Source organism: Salvia miltiorrhiza, chromosome 2 (genome assembly GCF_028751815.1).
Source record: "Salvia miltiorrhiza cultivar Shanhuang (shh) chromosome 2, IMPLAD_Smil_shh, whole genome shotgun sequence".
In the NCBI taxonomy this organism is placed as follows: domain Eukaryota; kingdom Viridiplantae; phylum Streptophyta; class Magnoliopsida; order Lamiales; family Lamiaceae; genus Salvia; species Salvia miltiorrhiza.
Window position 1 is genome coordinate 17,936,583 of NC_080388.1, and position 12,975 is coordinate 17,949,557.

The 12,975-nt window shown below is 38.3% G+C and overlaps 1 protein-coding gene and 1 pseudogene across 1 annotated transcript; both read right to left on the bottom strand.

Moving 5' to 3' along the window:
- Nucleotides 1-2,929: 2,929 nt before the first annotated feature.
- On the bottom strand, nucleotides 2,930-3,703 carry LOC131008083 (uncharacterized). The gene has a single exon (XM_057934982.1). The coding sequence runs from the start codon at nucleotides 3,701-3,703 to the stop codon at nucleotides 2,930-2,932; it is 774 nt and encodes a 257-aa protein (XP_057790965.1).
- Nucleotides 3,704-4,621: 918 nt separating this feature from the next.
- LOC131011440 (cellulose synthase-like protein E1) lies at nucleotides 4,622-8,629 on the bottom strand (annotated as a pseudogene).
- Between the last annotated feature and the right edge of the window lie 4,346 nt (nucleotides 8,630-12,975).

Below are 12,975 nucleotides of genomic sequence, written 5' to 3' on the forward strand. Positions count from 1 at the left end.
GTTCACAAAAGATACTCTATTTTGTCATTTTGGGACGTTCACAAAAATTAATCACTTTCCATTTTTAGAAGCTTCTGATCACATGGTGAGCCCTTTCTCCACCAAAAATACTGTTGGGAACTTAATGAAATATCCTAGCCCTAGTTTTGATAATACCAAAATCCTTAGGTTTTAGTTGAAATAGACTAGAACTTTCAGAACTCAACTGTTGGAGTTCACTTTCTAGTTTGTCTAGTGTTCTGAACACTGAAGACTGAAGAACTCAACTGAAGTTGCAATAAAAGGCCAAGTAAAATACTGATGTTTTGACTGAACGAGTTTTTCTCACTCAAGAATCAGTTATGACTGATTCATCAATGCTGGCTATGTGGATTTTGCAGACTGATACTCAAGTCAACTATCAGTTGACATTTCTTCCTCAGACTGAATCTCCAGAGTTAAAAGGAAGCCACGCACTTTCAAGTACAGCTGCATTAAATGCAGAGATATTGAGGATCGTCCTTTCTCTGCAGAGCATTCTTTTTTGGTGATTACTTTTCAGAGGCGTCTTACCTCCTATACCTAAGACGCCGTTTCTCACCAAACAAGGAACCTCGAAGATTGAAGCTTCAGCCAAATTCGAATTACTCTCACAACGAATGAATTCTTTAAGACCATCTCCGCCAACGGATCTATTCAAGACCTCTCCTATAAATAGAGCTCGAGAATCACTTCAACCTTAACCGATTCAAAAGCACAAGCTGAAACACTGCCAAAATTGCAACTCAGCCATTCAAAGCCTTCAAAGATTTGAATCGAATAAGAGATACTCAAAGCCCAAAATTAGACTACTTATTTCATACATTCTCTTAGGCAAATACATTGTATATCCAAAGCTTAAGTTCCGATTACAGAGAGCCTGTTCTCTATGATCTAGTTGGTACTTCGAACCTCCTTTCAAGTTAGCGAAAAAGAGTGTTTGAGTAGAGCAGAATTCAGACCAGTGTTCTGACTCTAAGAGATCTTAGTCATCCACTGAAAAGGCATTGTTGTGTCTTAGCGTGCTAAGAGTGAGCGAGAAATCCAACCCAGTGTGTTCGTACTGAAAATCTAATTTTCAGTTGTAAAGTTTGTTGTGCAACCGTAAGCACAAGCCCAGAGTGATTGTCTGTGTGATCAACTGACCATGGACGTAGGAACTTGTTCCGAATCACGTAAAAATCCTTTGTCAGTTTATCGTTTTCAGTTTTACTTTCTTATCTGTGCACAAACGTCTCTTTAACTGAAACTGATTAATAGCAAAGTGAAACTACAACCTGACAACGTGATAATCAAAGGCTATTTCAAAAGATAAGTTTTCCGCTGCCAGTGTTAATAGTCTAACTGATAAATCTTCGGATAATCAGTAAGATTCATAACACTCCTCTGTTTTAAAATCAAGACTGAAGCTCTACGCAAATATCAGTTAAAGCCTTGAGCCTAACTGATATCCTTACTGAAGTAATTTCAGTATCAGTCTTTAACTTTTGTTTAACTGAGTTTTCGTTAACTGTGAGTATCAGTTGATACATTTTCAGTTAACTTCAAAAGGTTGTTCTGTGTGTTTTGAAAAATAGCCTATAGGTGTATTCCCCCCCTCCATACACCTATTCTAGACCTTTCGGGACCTAACAAATACAATTACTTATCATTATTAATACTACTTTTAAGTGGACCCCTTATCCGCTCACAATACATTCAACTATTTTTATTAAAACTCGTGTTGTCCCCTTTTATGACTATTTTTGTGGACGGAGGGAGTATAACATAGATTGTAATTTATTCTAGATTTATAGTTATTTTTATAATTTTAATTATAGTCTACACATATACAAATAAAACTATAGATGTAGCTCATATTTATATAAATATATTTGTTTACATTTCAAACATTTAGTTAAAAAATATAAATGCTCGTACTAGTATTTAGTGTATTAAGTGTGGTGTGTGAAAAAGTAAAAATGTGAATAAAGGGAAAAACTTTTGTCATATAACAAAATTTATCAAGCTAGTTGGGTCAACTAAAAAAGGAATACAAATCAAGATAGAGGGAATGGATGGAGTAATACATTTAATTACATTTCAAAATCATTTAATATATCAAAGAAGATTGATATCGTTATCGTACCGAAATTTTTCGCTACGATATCATGACGTACTCCTGTGCAATCGAAAAGAAAAACAATGATAAATTTGGCGATAATGACCACACCAGTCTTTTTCAGGCTTAATTAACAACCTACACTAACCTAACTTGGAGCTAAATTTGGCGCTAATCTTTATCAACAATCTACATCAACCCAGCTTTTTAATAAAAAAATTATTTCTTTCTCTTCCATATACACAATCTATTATTTTTATTAAATTGAAGTTTTATATAAAAAAGAAAAAGAAAAAACCCGTGAAAGCACAAGGACGCAAACTAGGGGCCCGAGACTCGAGAAGGAGCTCATCAAAGGAAAGAAAAAAACAAAAGAAACGTATGAAGCCTAATACTTCAGCGTACAGAAACTCAATCGCAAAAACACCTAAAAACACTAATCCATGTTGTTGCAGAAGTCATCCTTCTCCATTTCATCCGACCAACGTCCTTTGGAGATATTATTCATAACACAGATACTAGCACTTCTGCTATTATCGATAACAAACTCCCTCGGCTTATAACCCATTTCCTCCGCATTACGGAGTCGACTCTTTATGCTATCTTCCAAAGGTTGTGGGAGCGCGGACGCTCCATACCCTTTGGAGGACGTCCCCGTCGTTTAGGCGGTGCTTGATCAACAAGCAGTTGCATTCCCTGGCTAACCTGTTCCTCTAACCGACTAATACGAAATCTGGAGTATAAGAGTCTATAACATTCTTCCCAGCCGGGGTCTCCATCTCAAGATCCTCGTCCACCTCCTCGTCACTATTAGCCGGTTGAATAATCTGCTTCAACACAGCCGTAATCCGGCCCGTATAACCTATGGTCAGCCATCTCACTTGATTGCTCCGCCGTCACCAAAGGGGAAAAGTAATTCCCAGAGGACCCAGACTGCTGCTCTCCCATGGTCTGCTCCACTTGAGCACGCTCTGTCAGAGCAGACCTCACCTCAACAACTTTATCTACCACCTCCAAAGCCTCAGTGTTAGCATGCAACACCGAAGCTTGCACCACCGCCTTTCCAACAGCGTGCCCTTCCGGTCCTTTGTCCCCCTTTTCCACCTCATCTGTTGTCTTTCCCTGTGATTTGTCACCCTTGCGACATTTCTCCATCGAATGGCCCGTAATCTTGCATCGATGACAAAATATAGGAAGATATTCATAACTGAACTCCACCGGAAACGCGTAGTCCCCTCCATCAATATTAAGCGTTACCGGCAAAGGCTGTGCCAAATCAATTTCAACCAACATACGCACAAAGTGTCCTACATCTTCAGTCATAGAATTTCCATCAATTTTCAACGGTTGTCCAAGCCAACTTCCAATACCCGAAATAACTTCAGGATGCCAAAACTCCACAGGCAAATAATAAATCCGAACCCACACCTGAGCGAGAGAAGAAGGTTCCTTGTAGGGATTAAAGTAACGTACCCAATCACGTAACCAAAGCGATCCGACAGATAAATCCCATAAAAGATTAGCTTTGGCAGTGGCTTTATCCTCTTGAAACTGAAATCTGAGAGTATAGTAACCCTTTCCCATCGGCATCAAGTGCTAGGGAGAAGAAATTTTCCAAAGTGATTAAAGTTCCGCCTTTAACTCACGAGATTGCCTCGGCTTATCGCCTTTATTCAACAAAAGTCTGCCTATAAGAGCATGCTTAAACTTTTTCAATGAGAAACCTGAATATATATCACGTGGTATAACAAGAGTACCCTGATCACCATGCCTAACCGAACAGAGGGCACGAAATTTGGTAAATCCGGCTGTCGAACAGTTGGAGGGGCAGTAATCCGAGCGTATGAAACGTTCTGTTGCTCAATCGATTTCACAGAAATAGGTGCAGCAGGGACATTCACCGTGTTCCTGAGATTAACTTGAAAGTTTTGCTTAGTAACCCCATTTAGAGAGGGTTTCAAATGTCGTTCAAAATTTGCAGAGATCGAAGGGAGATTGAGGGCGCCTCTGTCTGCTGTCGGAGAGGCGGAAGCCACAATCAGCGCAGCAGCCTCGTCGCTGGAGCCTTCAGCCTCACGCTGAGCAGCAGGATGAGGGAACTTCTGGAGAGAAAGAACAGTCGGGGAGCGCTGTTGAAGAGACGCGCCCGACGTTTGTGGAGAAACATTGCTGGAAACCTCCACCGTCGAAACCATCGGAAACTAGGGCTAGGTTTTTCGGTTCTCAAAGAGCGGCGCCATCCTTATACACAATCTATAATTTAACAACCTTTAACAATCTTTATGTTTTATCAATAACCTACTACAACCTAAATATTTTTAATATTTTATTATTTGTTGTCATATTTTTTAATTATAAAATGCCACATGAATGATGGCACTTGCCACATGTCAACACAAGAATTAAGGTTAGAAAGGTTGTTCTGCAACCTAATTAAGCACTTTTGATTTTAATATTTTTTTATTGTTTTTTTCTTTATCGTTTAGCCATGACCGATTATGGTTGGTCATTGATAAATCCAAAACCATGTATAGCTACTCCAAGAAGTCAAGATTTCTGGCTGACAATTTATGAGCATAATTAAATATTTCTACAGCAACGAATACAAGCTACACAAAGAAAGAGCCACCAACGTACTTCTAAACGTGACAACGCTCGGCAGCCTCCCCTTATCCGCTCGAACAAAAGCAGCATTGTACAGTGGCAAATTCATCAAAACCAGAACTCCACACAAAACAATCTGCAAAGCCAAGGTCCGATGGAAGGACTCGATTTCGCCTGCCCGGGTCACTCTGATCACCGTACCAACCAAGCAGAACAGATTGAGCATTGCTAGTGCTGACAGTATGGTGAACATGGGAGGAGCGTCTCCGAACTCCATCTTCTCTTGTCCGTATCTTTCCAACACATCCGCATCAGACACTTTGGCTGAGATCACAAATCCTGAATCAAAAATTCCGAACAGCTTCAATATTGTGTCCGTCATTGCAAACAAATATGAGCTTGTTCTTTTGTAGAGCCACATTCTCTGCTCGTTCCACCACCCTAGGGCCGTCCCTCCAGACCAGAGATACTCGAGAAAGCTATATACGTGCTCAGCAATCATCACGTAGGCAAAGGGAACAAACCACAGGCTTGAGACCTGTATACTTTTTGTTTGGAACATCACATAAAAAGGCTATTTGTTGATACACAAAAGTCACAAATCATAACATATATATTTGTGTACCTGTGGAAACAAGGAGACTCCCTTGAGTAGATAGAGAGAAGGGTATGATAGAGTAGTATAACGTTGCAAAGCTATTAACCGACCAGAGGCCATAGGTGCAATACCCCATTATTAGGCCGGCGTTTATCCTTCCAAGTCCATACGTTATGGGGCTGTATTTCGACAGCAAAATCTGCAGGCCTCCTTCTGACCATCTCTTATGCTGTACTAGTGTTTGATCAAGGGTTGTTGCCGCTAAACCCAAGAAAGCCTCTCTTTCAGGGTTGAAGTAGACAGATTTCCACCCTCGGCACTGGATTGACAGCCCGGTGATCACATCCTCAACTGGGCAGCCATACTTCAAGCCCATCTGTTCAGTAATGGAGCCATCGACATTGTCATATATTTTATGTTTACATAACAAATAACATATATGCCTGCAGAAGAGAGGGTGGGGGAGAGAGAAACCTCGTGGCCCCATTGAGTGTTGAGCTCATATGTGCAGCTTGCTAATGCCTTGGCTCGTTCTTCCAGTTCAGCACCACTCTCTCCACTTCTGGAATTGGTCATTCCCTTGAACTCGAACATGGAAGCCTCGCTCAATTTTCTTCCACAAAGAGTGTCCCTTCTGTGGAAGCAGCCTGTTCCAACGTACGAAGGTCCACCACAACCATCCAAACCATGAAATTCAACCTGAATTGCCAAAAGATCATTGGAAACAAGCAAACAAAGTACGATTACGGTATGCTCAGTGATATCATGAAAATTATGCACTCACCTCAGACATAACTCTCGCGGAGCCTCCATAGAGGTCATTCCTAGTAAGGTTATGGAATTTCTGGGGAAATTGTACATAAGCAATCTCGTGGCCCTTCTCTTCGTCCAAAAAGAAGCACAGTGCATCTCGAATTGATTGTGAATTATTAGAGTACATGTCACAATCAACATTTAGAATTATAGATCCATTGCTGATCTCTGAGGACACCCTTATCTACACACATGATACAGTTGCAAAACTATAACAGCTGCGCAATAATCTGTTTCGTGAAGAATTTCTCTTATTTTGATGACTCGCAGAATCTCAATTTTTAACTTATGTATCTAAAAGGCAGAAAAAACCATTTGATATTCAGAAACTGCTAACTCACCAAAGCATTCATAGCTCCTGCTTTGAAATTGTGAAAATGCTGGGGGCGCTTCTCCCTTGCCAAATACACCAAAGTTGGCAATCTACACCCTTCAATATCCATTGCTTCTCTGTCCCTATCAATTAGTATCTGAAAAATATAAACAGAAAGCACCAAGATGTCATCCTGTAGATTCTTGAAAGAACTCGGTTTATGGATCAATATCAAACAAATTTTCAGAGATGTAATGTGGCTCCTACATGCAACATGGCATCATGATCTTTTTGCGACCTATAACTATAAGAATCCCAACTAGAGAATCCTTTGTGCTCTATAAGTGCAGATTTGGCAACCGCCCCGAGTTTCCTTGCTAGCTCAATCCTGTTCTCCATATCTTCATACAGTTTCTGCACAAACACTTAGCAAAATGGTTAGAATATGCTTTCAGTGCATATATGGAAAAATTAAGGAAAAGAGTTAAAACTAATTGAATTGCCATGCATTATAAGTGAAAAAGGAAGAACACATTTTCTGAAAGTAGAAACATTTTGTTGACACACATAACTCGAGATCGATCTCAAACTAATATGGATAACAATAAGGGTGTGTTATCTTTCTTTGTAAATTTATCATGAAAAATGAGGGATAAATAAAATTTCACCCTTTAATTCCTTTCTTTTTTTCCCCTCATTTTCTGCAAAATAGAATTCTATTTTGTAGGAAATGAAGAAAAAGTAAGGAAGAATTTAAAGGGTGGTGAAATTTTGTTTATCACTTATTTTCCATGATAATTTTATAACCAAAGAGAACATGCCCTACAAGGAAACAGTGAATAAATTAATAAAGAGTGAATTGACTCAAAATACACGAACATTGGATCGTTTTTTTATTTTGGACATAAACTTTAAAACTCGTCGCAAAATACATGAACTTTAAAATTGATACACAGCCGCAGGCCTTTCTTCTTTTAGATCTTCTCATAAATCTGAAATCAAAACTGACATGGAATTTATCCCAAAATATATAAACTTTACTTATTTTGGATTATCTCCCAAATCCCAGATTCAGATAACGATCTTGATTTTCCACGTGGAATTTGTGACTAAAGAAAAGGTAAAAGTTGGTGTATAATTGGACAAAATTTAAAATTTATGTGTAAAACCAAAGTTGGTGCATTTGAGGCAATTATCCCAAAATAAGCGAACACTACACTTAACTCCGTCAATTCTACAAGGGGAATCCATATCAAAATCTAGCAAAGTGGTTTAGCCTATAGCTCTTGTGCAGCATCAAAAGTGGCAATATCTATGTGTGTAGAGTGGTTTATGCCTGAAGCGAAAGGTCGTTCTAGTCCATCACGACGCAGTCTTTAAATTCAATTATTAATTTTTAAAAAAACCTGGCAATGCCGTTCGAAATATGAGAGTATCCATTACCTTGAGTGAAGCGAAACGTTGAGCCTGATAAGGTTCCAAATGGGCAGACTCTGAGCTGAAATAGGGCTGTGGCGACCGCGGTTCGACTTTGAATTTCTTGCAATACGGCAACCAATGCTTAGCAAAAGTGGATGCTTCCAAGAGAGCATAAAATGTGAGATCGGAGGAAGCATCATCGGAGAGATACACAGCTAGTTTCTCCGGCGGGTAATCGTAAGCCATCACTGACAAAACAGTGTTAATCACCAGCATCGGCGGCTCTATTTTCGGATCAGCTGTGCACACAAAAATGTCTACACCACCCAAATCATTCTCGTACCTATTCAGTATTCATAAACCAAGAAATCAACACACTGAAAAGGCATAGGCATTTATATAAAACTAAGCTAGAAAAGGAAACCTCTGCGAGAGCCTGTCTTTGAAGGTGCGGCGATGAACGCGATTCCAGCGAAGGGACTGAGTGAGGATCCAGTAAAAGCCGAACCATAATTCTGCTGCAAGCATTCCCATCCAAACAAGCCTCCCATTTTGGATTACGTGAGTTGCTCTGTAAACCCAAATCAGAATGATTCCGACGAATATGGACGTAATGAAGGGCTTGCAGATGGAACCGCCCGTCACTTTCTTGGTCTCGAAAAGAGAATTTTCAGCCATCATTTATTACTCACAGACAAGGTCTTCAACTTTTGTAGTAAAGGCGTTTGCATGCGTGAAGAGCTAGCTGGAATTTATTGGTGAAGCTGTCTGTTCTTGATTCCTGCCACGTGCATGGTGGAGATTGCTTTTAAGTTTGTTTATTAGAAGCATGTTGCTGATACTAGGCTATGTAGCCTTAATAACACCTCTGATACTTTGTGAATAGGATTTTTGCTCAATTAAAAAACAAACTCATTTTTCTTACTTAGCTTCTGGTTTCGTCTTCATATTTGTACTTCCGGAGTGTTTGGCTAAACTTATTTAAAAAAATTCGTATGATATAAAAAATTTGTAAGATATTTCAAGAGTTTATAAGATATATTTTCTCCGTCTACGAAACAACTTTTTATTTTTTTCTTTTTAGAATGTCCATAAAAAACTTCCTATTTATTTTTGAATTATATCTTATCACTCTCAATACTAATTAAAACAACTTTTCATCATTTCCAATACACTCAACAACTTTTCTTCACTTTTAATACACTAAACATTTTTTTCTTAAAACTCGTGTCACTTCCTCCTAGGAAGTTTTTTCGTGGACGGAGAGAGTAGTTTTTTAAGAAATTATAAGTTGTCAGAATGTTTAGATAATTAAGCTTATAAGTTAGATAGAGAATTTTTAGTGAGAGAGAAAAAAATCATTGTTAGAGAGAAAAAAAAAGGATGAAATTAAAATAATATAATAATAAAAAGGGTTAAGGTGCAGATCCACTCCTAAAGTAGAGGCCCCTAGAGCGTTTATCCCATCATTCTCGACCTTGGCGCAAATACCTCCCCATAGTCCAAAAAAAGGGTGTAATTAAACCCAGACCTCTAACGCCGTTAAGTTCCGTTAAACGTCTGGGTTTAATTGCACCCTCAACTTCAGGGGTGGATATGCATCTTAACCTTTTTTTTCTCTTCCAATTTCGATAACCCACCTTCGGCATCAGCTTAGCCGCCTCAGCACTCATCGGCTCCGATTTGCACCTTGTCAATTCGCACGCGTCCAATTTCTTGGTCGTCGACTGCCCACCGCCAACATGAGCAATGCCATCAGCTTCTTCATCGCCCCGCACAACAGCATCGACGACCAAGAGATTGGGTGCATGCGAGCTGACAAGGTGCAAGTCGACTGCCCACCGCCAACATGACCGATGAGTACGGAGGCGGCTAAGCTGATGTCGGAGGTGGGTTGCCGAAATTGAAAAAAAAAAAAAAAAAAAGGTGCATATCCACCCCTGAAGTAGAGGGTGCAATTAAATCCAGACATTTAACGGCGTTAGAGGTCTGGGTTTAATTGTACCATTTTCTTGAACTATGAGAAGGTGTTTGCGCCAGAGTCGAGAATGAGGAGATAAACGCTCTAGGGGCCTCTACTTCAAGGGTGAATTTGCACCTTAACCCTAATAAAAATAAAAAATCATAATTGAATTATTTTTGTGAAATACTCGCTTATAAGATAACTAGTATGCTTTCTCGTGCGATGCACGAATCAAGGTATATTTTATATATTTTCTTAAATAAATTATATAAAAATATCATTATTTTTTAGTTCGACCGACTAATAAAAAAATTAATTTTTTATTTATTTAATTATTATTTTATTTAAAATATTGTATAATAATATTATTATCAACTTAATAAGTATAATATTAAATTTAATGAGTATCGACCCTAAAAAAATTAATGAATATCGTATACAAATAATTAAATTATATAAATAAAAAGTACTATAATTTTGATAACAACATCACAATTTAAGATTTTTTTATATATATAAACTAATTGTTGCATATACCAATACAAATTTTATGATATTCTTTCTATTTTATTCCATAAAAAGAACAGTATAAAATCTTTTTTATATGTAACTATCACACAATTATTTAGACAATATATCAAAATTTAACATGTCACTTAAAAATTTTAAAATTAAAAAAAGTAAATTTAAATCATATTTCATTTAAATACATATATAAACATCAATCTAAAATTAAATTTATAAAAAATAGTAAAAAATATATTTATATAAATAAATAAATACTCCCTCTGTCCTGCCGAGTTTGAGGCATTTCTTTTCGGCACGGAATTTAAGTAGTTTGTATTTAGTTGTTTAACTATGTTTGTAGGTTTGAGGTTAAGTCATTATCTATATAATTAATAATTATAAATTATTTTTAGTTAAAAATTTTAAAGGGAAAAGGTTTAGATTGGCCCCCGAAGTAGTAGCCCCTATAGCGTATAACCCCTCTTACTCACTGTGTGTGCAACTAAACCTCTGAACTCCGAGAAACTTGTTATTTGGTAGTGTAGAAAATAGAATGACGATAAATGTAAGGATGCAGAACCGAGGCAATAATAATTTCTCTCTCCGTAAGGCAAAATTACTTCCGCTCTGTGCTCGCGGATCTACAGTAATTGCCCCCAAGATACAACGGTTTCGGGATGATAGACGAGTCCTTAGCACTAGGAGTTCGCTATCCGGTCGAACGGCTTGATACTCGGGACTGAGTATGTAAACTAAACTAATATGACAAATTGATTATCTGAATTCGTTGGTATGTTTAATCTCATTCTAGAAGGCTCTATTTATAGTAGTCCAGGGGTTTCCTTGAACTGATGCGACTGTTTGGCCATACAGGAGGTCCGAACTGGCGTGTCTCTTCGGTCTTGAACCGTCGCCACGTGCCCTGTTTGGACAAACAGATCCGAACCATCGTGTCTCTTCGGTCCTCAACCGCTGCCACGTAGGTTTGGGCAAACAGGTGGTCCGAACCGTTGTGTCTCTTCGGTCCTTAACCGTCACCACGTGTACTGTTTGGGCAAACAGGTGGTCCGAACCATGGATATCTTCGGGCATTAATTACTCATTCAATTCTTTACAGATTTGAACAAGTAAACATACCAAATTAATCTACTCAACATGTAGATTCCAAAAATATCATTTAATTCCATTAATTACCAAAGTAATTAGGGCATTAAATAAGCTATTTATTCCAACAATCCCCCACATGAATGATGATTAATGCAAATGCAAAAACTAAGTCCCGACGACCTATTATTGCTTCAGGATAGGTAGTTGTTAGCTTTGAACCTTCCTTAGTGTAATGCCATCGGATTTACTTGTTGCTCGGTGAACGCGATGTCTTGAACCGGTCAACTTTTGTGTAAACCAAGTCAACAACATACACACAATAATAGATCTAATATCTTTCGTTCTTACGTTGTGTCCATTTCTGGCCTTGGACCATTTCTTGGATTCACAAGTGTTATCGATAATTTGAAGCGGCCCCACTTCTTCACTTGTATAGGTGATCTCCTATAAAGAGTATCCTGCCATACTCCACCTAATAAGGCTATATGAATCATTAAAAGCTTTTGACGGCTTACCCTTTACCACAAGCTACAGGCTTTGCACTTGAGCAACTATGAGAATGGATTTTGAAAGTTTCAAGTGCTCAACTTGAACTTCCATAATTTAGTTGTCTCATTGAACCATGTTCTTGGGATCTCCAGTCATCATGGTTGAGTTACCACTATGAAAGTTCTTAACGTGTGGATTTTAATCCCACTCCCCTTATTGCGTTATACAATTGATCACGATTAATACCTTTAGTAAACGAATCCGCAATATTGTCTTTTGACTTTACATAGTCAATGCACATTATTCCTATAGTGATCAATTGTCTAACGGTATTATGTCTTCGACGAATATGTCGAGATTTACCGTTATACAAACTATTCTTTGCTCTCCCTATGGCAGCCATGCTATCGCAATGTATCATAACCGGAGGCAAAGGTTTTTTCAACAGGGAATATCTTCTAAGAAATTTCTTAACCATTCGGCTTCTTCGTCGGCTTTGTCTAAAGCAATAAATTATGATTCCATTGTAGATTGGGCTATACAAGTTTGCTTAGAAGACTTCCATGATATTGCTCCTCCACCAATGGTAAATATAAACCCACTTGTGGATTTAGAGTCTTTAGTGTCGGATATCCAATTGGCATCACAATACCCTTCCAAAACTGCGGGATATCTCAAATAGTGTATACTATGAGATATTGTGTGTTTTAAGTATCTCAACACTCTTATCAATGCAGTCCAATGATCCTTTCCGGGATTACTTGTAAACCGACTCAATTTGCTAATAGAATATGCTATGTCCGGCCTCGTACAATTTGATAAGTACATTAGGCTTCCAATAATTCTAGCATAGTCCGATTGTGATACGGGTTCTCCTCGATTTTTGGCTAAGTGTATACTTAAGTCAACAGGTGTTTTAGCCGGAGGTAGATCGAAAGCTTTGAATTTCTTAAGCACATTCTCAACATAGTGAGATTGTGATAAGACTATTCCTTCGGGTGTTTTAAGGATCTTAATTCCTAGAATCACATCCGCTAATCCCA